Source organism: Cervus elaphus, chromosome 5 (genome assembly GCF_910594005.1).
Source record: "Cervus elaphus chromosome 5, mCerEla1.1, whole genome shotgun sequence".
Lineage (NCBI taxonomy): Eukaryota > Metazoa > Chordata > Mammalia > Artiodactyla > Cervidae > Cervus > Cervus elaphus.
The window spans coordinates 96,733,521-96,741,408 of record NC_057819.1 but is presented as its reverse complement, the minus strand read 5'-3'; the positions used below and the strand labels follow the sequence as shown (position 1 = coordinate 96,741,408).

The 7,888-nt window shown below is 41.4% G+C and overlaps 1 protein-coding gene across 1 annotated transcript; it reads right to left on the bottom strand.

The window, feature by feature from the left end:
* Positions 1–6,329: 6,329 nt before the first annotated feature.
* On the bottom strand, positions 6,330–7,280 carry LOC122693414 (putative olfactory receptor 3A4). Its single transcript, XM_043900911.1, has one exon. It carries the CDS (start codon positions 7,275–7,277, stop codon positions 6,330–6,332), a length of 948 nt encoding a protein of 315 aa, XP_043756846.1. The 5' UTR covers positions 7,278–7,280.
* Positions 7,281–7,888: the final 608 nt, after the last annotated feature.

Below are 7,888 nucleotides of genomic sequence, written 5' to 3'. Positions count from 1 at the left end.
CAGTTTGCCGTAAGTAGTTCTTTCTCTACACAAAGACGTTCACAGTCCCTCTCTCTTTCTCCCTCCCTCCCTTCCTGTCCCCCGTCCCTCTGTCTCTCTCTCTCTCTCTTTATTTCTCCTGGTATATAAGGACAACCCATCACAGAGGAAAGAGCTGTGGAGTTAAGAGTCCAAATGCTTGTGTTATAAACAAGCTTCTACTACTAACTCGCATCAGGACTTTGGAGAAAGGATAACAGAAGGGGAAAAAAGATAAAAGGAAGGGAGGAAGGAGAGAAAGAAGGGAGGAAAAAATAGGAAGCCAACATTTATTAATATAAACTTTTTGTCAAATATTTTACTCCATTTAAATTTCACAGAAATTCTTGAAGATAGGTGATCTTTTTTTTTTTTTTTTTTTTTAGGTGATCATTTTAAAATGAGAAAAGGGAAGCTCAAAAATGATATCCTGTTTTAAGTTCACATATGTAAGAGTTTGTTCTGGAGAACTTGTATTTTGTGCTTTTGTTTTTGCCAAGCCCTTTGCCAATATCTCAGTATCTATCGTCTGTCTGTCCGTCCATCCATTTTTCCCTTCTGCAATATGAAAGGCTGTATTGTATTATGTCTAGGTTTACTTAGAGGTATTTGTTGTTCAGTTGCTAAGCCATGTCCAACTCTTTGTGACCTCATGAACTGCAGTAGGCCAGGCTTCTCTGTCCTTCACTATCTCCCAGAGTTTGGTCAAACTCATGTCCATTGAATCAGTGATGCCATCCAACCATCTCATCCTCTGTTGCCCCCTTCTCCTCCTGCCTTTGATCTTTCCCAGGATCAAGGTCTTTCTTAATGAGTTGGCTCTTGTCATCAGGTGGCCAAAGTATTGGAGCTTCAGCTTCAGCATCAGTCCTTCCAATGCAGGATTGATTTCTGTTAGGATTGACTGGTTTGATCTCCTTGCTGTCCAAAGGATTCTTAAGAGTCCTCTCCAGCATCACAATTTGAAACCATCAATTCTTTGGCGCTCAGCCTTCTTAATGGTCCAGCTTTCACATTCGTACATGAGTACTGGAAAAACCATAGCTTTGACTAGACAGACTTTTGCTGGCAAAGTGATGTTTCTGCTTTTTAATTCACTGTAAGATGCTATAAATACTAATTTCTCTGCCCTGATCAACCTAAATACCCACCCTTGGCTCTCCCCAGACTTTTCACTTCCCCACTCTTGACCCTAATCTCTACCCTTCTGACTTCCTCTACTTGCCAGTTCTGACCTTTATTTTTCTTGTCACTAAGAGTAGAGAACATCACTGTGTTATTTCACTGCCACTCCCTGAATCCGATGATCGCTCAGTCCTTTATTCTCTAGCACCAAGGGTAAAGCTACCTGAAGATCATGTGGGATCTTCATCCACACTTACTCAAGAAGGAAGGAAATTAGCAGTCCTGGAGCAGAGGCACTTACCTTTCTACTCCGAGTTCCCAGATGGCAGTTCTTGTAGAGAGGGGAGTGAGTGCTAAGCTGACCCAAAGTGGCCCATCTCCAGAAGCCTTATAAAGGAAGTGATGCAGGGGCTGACAGAGTGTGTCTTGGTGCTGTCTCTGTATTTGGGAGCTAACAAGGCCTTAGGGGCCCTAAAAATGATACACTCCCCAGGGATTGCACAAGAGGCCAGAGGCAGACAAATAACCTCAGTCCTTCAGTCCTTAAGGGTTTCTCTCATCTGCCTAGTATTTTTGGATTTTATTAAAGGAATATTAGAGTCACAACTTCATTCCAGGCTCCTAATGCTCCTGAGAAAGGATACAGTTTCCATATTAAACAAGAAGAACCAGAGGGCTTAGTTGACTTGGCAAAGCCAGAGAGGGTGTCCCTAGTAGAGCTCAGGCTGGATTCCAGATTCACTGACTCTGGTACTGTTTCTTTCGTTTATTTTCTACACTGGGTTTTTTAAGGCATGCTTTTAAAAGTTTGGGATCAACATGTACACACTGCTTATTTAAAATAGATAACCAACAAGGACCTGCTGTAACAACACAAGGAACTCTGGTCAATGCCCTGTGGCAGGCTAGATGGGAGGGGAGTCTGAGAGAGGATGGATACATGGCTGGGTCACTTTGCTGTGCACCTAAACTATCACAGCATTTTTAATCGGCTATATTCCAACATAAAGTCAAAAGTTAAAAAAGTAACGCAAGCATAAAAAAGCAATTGCAAAATTACAGAGCTGAAAAAAATAAAAGTTAACTAAGGTATGACTTTAATTGTGAAGTTTGATGAGCTTTGATCAAATATATAGTCATGTATCTACCACCTCCATCAATATATGGAACACTTCAACTGCTCCAAAAACTTCCCTTCTGCACCTTTGCAGGCAGTCCCCTCTTCAGACCATAGCCATGGCAACCTCTGATCTGATTTCTTTCCCTTTGGGTTTGCTTTTTTCATACTGTCACATAAATGGAATCACACATTATGTAGACTTTTTAAATGACTGGATTCATTCTATTAGCATGATCCTTTGGAGATTCTTGCATGTTGGTAGCAGTAGTAGTGCATTCCACCAAGTCATATTCCATGTACTGCAATTTGCTACACTATTTATCAGTTAATGAACAGTTGGATTGTTTCCAGATTTTAGCCATTACAAATAAAGATATAAATATGTTCAGACAATTATTTGTGTGGAGACATGTTTTCATTTCTCCTTGGAAAATACCTTGCAGTATAACTGCTGAAACATATGTAAGTGGATGTTTAATTTTAAAAGAAACTGTCAAACTGTTTTCCAAAGTGGCTGTACCACTTTGAATTCTTCCCAGCAATGAATGAGATTGCCAGTTGTTCATCAACACTTAATATCATCAGTCTTTTTTAATATTAGTCCTCTTGATTAGGTATGCAATAGTAACTCATTGTGGTTTAACTTTGTATTTCCTTAATGATATTGAGCATCTTTTCATGTGCTTATTTACCATCTGTATGTCATTGATTATTTATTTAAATAATTTGCTCCCCCTCAATAAAAAATTAGTTGTTTTTCTACTTCTTATTGAATTATTTTTAAAAATATGTTATTAAATATAAAGGATACTAGCCTTTAATCCATGTTTTGCAAATAGTTCCCCAGTCTGTGACTTATATTTTCATAAACCGTGTCCTTTGAATAACTGACGTTTACATTTTTGATGATATCCAATTCACCATTTTTTTCTTTTATGATTCATGACTTGTATCTAAGGAATTTTTGGGTTGGTTTGCAAACTGGCCCCACACAGAGAAGGCAAGGAGAGACAGAGGCAGACCACTCCAGATTGGCAGGTAATGTTTTTCCTGCTAAATTTTAGGTGCTCAATGAAAGTTTTTGGAATCAATTAATACTTTAACAAAATTATACTTTTATGGACAGAGGTCAGGTTTTGTTTAGTGCCAGGTCCATTTAGTGACAACTCTGTACTTCTTTTCTTCTCCCTAGATAGTGCCTAACTGTTGAGACCATCTTCCTTAAAATAAGACAGTGTGTGTGTGTGTGTGTGTGTGTGTGTACTCAGTTGTTCAGTCATGTCTGGCTCTTTGTGACCCCGTGGACTGTAGTGTAGCCCATCAGGCTCCTCTGTCTATGGGATTTTTCAGGCAGGAGTACTGGAGTGGGTTGCCATTTCCTTCTTCAGGGGATCTTCCCAACCCAGAGATCGAATCCACTTCTTTTGTGTCTCCTGCATTGTCAGGCAGATTCTTTACCACTGAGCCACCTGGGAACCCCCAAAATTAGACAATAATTCATCCTATTGATATTACTTGAGTGCCTTATGTGCTAGTAGAATTTCCTATAAGTTGAGGGTTCAGAAAGAATCAGAAAATTCTAGGAAACACACATACATTACAGATCAAAACTTTTTCAACAGTGACGAAAGCTAGAACATCAAAGGTCTGGATCAGGGATAACAAACTACAGTGCCTCCAAGGGCAAGGCAAATGGTGTGGGGAGTTGGAAGCTGGCAAATTGGAGAGTAGTGGCCCTCTCTAATGAGGTCTGTAGAAATTTAGTCCTAGATGACTGCTGACAAGGATGTGGGTCCACTGTTGACAGATTTCATTCTATAAGAGCTGAAAACCACGTGTGCTTGGTTGCTCAGTCGTGTCCGACTCTCTGTGACCCCATGGACCGTACCCGCCAGGCTCCTCTGTCCTTGGGATTCTCCAGGCAAGAATACAGGAGTGGGTTGCTATGCCCTCCTCCAGGGGATCTTCCCAACCAGGGATTGAATCCAGGTCTCCCTTATTGCATGCAGCTTCTTTACTGCTGAGCCACCAGGGAAGCCTCCTGATTACTTTTAAGTCTCATAAACTACATGTCTGAGCTCCAGGTACACCTGGGGGTCTAAAAACCGGTGAACTCGATAAAGCACACAAAAATGTTTCCTTTCCATTGCTTTTCTAAGTGTAAATATTCCTGACTATCAGAATAATAAATTCACACAGAATCTTTTTCCCAAGGTTCCAAGTGGTGTGTTTAAGTATCAGAGATTCTCCAGAGCCAGCTGCAGCAATTTGAGCGTATACTCACTAACCCCTATCTGTGGGACATGCCTTCTTGGCCTCCTGAATCACTCTGGATAAATCTGCCTCCTGGCAAGGGAAATTTAGCTTTCTGTTTCACACAATTCTATTTTTAAAAACAAAGCAAAACTTTTAAGCTATAAAATAAGACTTTAGTAATTAAAGCGATATACCTTATTCCACGTTGGGAAAATCAGTAATACAAAGGTGTCAGTTCTTCCTAAATTTATACATTGACACTCCGTTAGTAGAAATTTACAAACAGATTTTTTAAATTAATTGGAAGGATGATTATAAGTAGTTGCAGGAATGAGTATGGCAAAGACAGACCAACACCAGGGAAATAAAAGTAATAAGAAATACCTTGACAACTACATATTAACTTGTGTTTTAATACCATAATGATTAAGAAGAGCAAAAGAGAGTCCAACAACAGACCCCAAACTAGAAGGATATTTAGTCGACAGTGAAAGAGTGATTTTATATCAGTGGGGAAAAAATCAATGAATCTATTCCTTTGAAAATTAAATAAAGGTTCTTTCTAGGTTCATTGCAGCACTCCATCCAACAAGATTATTTCAACCAAAGCACATTCACTAAGAGAAATTTGTAAAATCCATTTTATTCTATCCATTTAAAGGAATGCTATGCAATCTAGAAAAAGATGAGTAAGATCTCTACTGAATGTCATGGAAAGATATCCATCTATGTTATTCTGTTATTACTATGTTATCATTACATTATTAAAAAAAGCAGGTTATTCTATTTTTACAAATATATATTAGGTACAAGCTTTTTAAACAATTATAGACTAAATATAAAAATGATTGTCTCTGAAATAAACTTATGAGTAATTTTATTCTTTTCAAACTTTCTAATTTTTTAATAAGCATGCATTTTTATTGCATTATGTAAAAAGATGTTTAAAGCTATAAATGGAATAAATGAAGTGGTTTTCTCCTTTTAGCAACGCAGAAGGAGAGTTTGGTTCAGGTTTATGTCCAAGAAGGCAAAGATCTCCAGTCAGTCAGTCAGGGAGACTTTTTCAGGTGAGCTGAAACTCTTTAATTACTGTTATTACACATATTTTTTGTTATTGTCAGTCCAATATTCTACCTCATCTCTATGGTTTTTCTAAACAATGCCTTGTCCCTTGGATTTTGGTTTTAAACTTTGTTCTCTTTTTGTTGGTTTATTTGCTGAAGTCAGTCTTCAGCAATTCCTCTACCAGCCTCTTCCAGCTGCTCTGGAACAAACTGTAAATTTACTAAAGAAACAAAACTTCTTACTCCATGTTTTTTTAAAAATATTTTTCTATAACACTGACCTTCCTTTTCTTTTATCCCCTCTTTCTTGTCTGTCCCATCCATCCCACTTTACAGATACCCTTCTTCTTAGGAATGATGTATTACTTTTAAGAGGCAGTAGAGACAATGCCCACCTAGATTTAAATCACAGCTCTGACATTCTTTAGCTGTGTGACTTTGGGCAAGTTACTTAACTTCTCTGAGGTTCGGTTTCCTAATCTGTAATTTGTAAATCTGTGCCTGCTTCATAGTGTTGTTCTGAGGGTTAAGTGAGTTAGTAGATGTCAGTCACTTAGAAGAGTGGCCTGGCACGTGGTAATCATGATATAAGTAACAGCTACTATTGTTTTTATTGTACTTTCCTTTCTAAGCCAGTTTCTGATTTGATTTCACCTTGTTCACATTCCATTTGTACTAATTGCAGTACCTCTTGGAAGCAGTAAGTGGAGCCATGATATTCTTTAAAGACACAGCAAGAGATCTCACGTGGGGGGCTGTCTATGGGTGAACACCCGTCTCAGGGCGCCCTGCACATCGGGGTTCCGGAGACTGTAGATGACGGGGTTCAGCATGGGGCTGATGACGGTGTTGAGGATGCCAATGCCCTTGTCCTTGTCTGAAGCCTCCACTGAGCCCAGTCGCATGTAGCTGAAGACACCTGTGCCATAGAAGATGCCCACCACGGTAAGGTGGGAGCCACACGTGGAGAAGGCTTTCTTCCTGCCCTCTGCTGAGCGGATCCGCAGGACTGCGGCTGCCACGTGCCCATAGGACACAGTGATGAGGACCAAGGGGGCCACACCCATGAAGGCTGCTGCTACAAAGAGCAACTGCTCGTTGAGCTGGGTGCTGGAGCAGGAGAGCTGGAAAAGCTGTGGGAGGTCACAGTAGAAGTGGTTGATCACATTGGGACCACAGAAGTTGAGAGTAGATACAGTCACAGTTTGAGTCAGCGCGTTGGAGAAGGAAAAGACACAGGACACGCCGGCCAGGGCTCGCTGGATTCCCCAGCTCATGCGGGTGCTGTAGGTGAGGGGCTGGCAGATGGCCAGGTAGCGGTCGTAGGCCATGACGGTCAGCAGGAAGCAGTCCACCCCGGCCAGGAGGTGGAAGAAGAAGAGCTGCGAGAGGCAGGACCGATAGAGAATGCTTCTGTTATTGGACATGAAATGCCCCAGCATTGCAGGGACAGTGACGCTGATGCACCCGACATCCAGCAGGGACAAGTTCCCCAGGAAGAAGTACATGGGGGTGTGGAGTTTGGGTTCAGCGAGGATGGCAGCCAGGATGCTGAAATTGCCCCCCACAGTAGCTACATAAGCGAGAAGGAAGATGACAAAGAGGATGGGCCGTAGAGCTGGGGTCTTCGTGAGACCCAGCAGGACAAACTCAGTGACAACTGAATCATTTCCTGAGGCTCCCGGATCCATGACTCTCTCCCACCGGTAGTGGAACCAAGTAAAGCTAGAAGGTGCCGATGGTGACAAATGGAGAATCAGACTTTTTTTTTTTTTTTAACTGGAGTATAATTGCTTTACAATGTTGTGTTAGTTTCTGCTGCAACAAAGTAAATCAGCTATATGTATACATATATCCCCTCCCTCTGCGGTCTCCCTCCCACTCCACCCTCCATCACCCCTCTAGGTCATCACAGAGCACCCAGTTTGGGCTCCAAAGTATTGACCTTCTACTGAATGAGAAAAATGTAAAAGGAGCTTTTGAGCAGCATGAGTTTCCAGGCTTAAGATCCAGGTGGGGTGAGTGGATATCCAGCTCAGCTGCCTCCCAGTTGAGCTCTCTCACAGGCCAGATAAGCAGACACCAAGACTCCAAATTCTCTTCTCCAACTCCACCACCACTTGGCTCCTTGCTCTTCTGTCTCCTGGTTCTAACTGCATATCATCTAACACACATACTATCATGGACCTGGTGGCCACATGAGGTTAAAGACTTTTATGGTGCTGTGTCCTGCCCACATGCTTGATCACTTAGATAATGTCTTCCTTTTCCCACCCCTGGGTGGTCACACACAGTGATCCAC

What these genes read in the sequence shown, in the direction of transcription:
- LOC122693414 (XM_043900911.1), bottom strand. Translation starts at nt 7,277, where the DNA reads ATGGATCCGGGAGCCTCAGGAAATGATTCAGTTGTCACTGAGTTTGTC.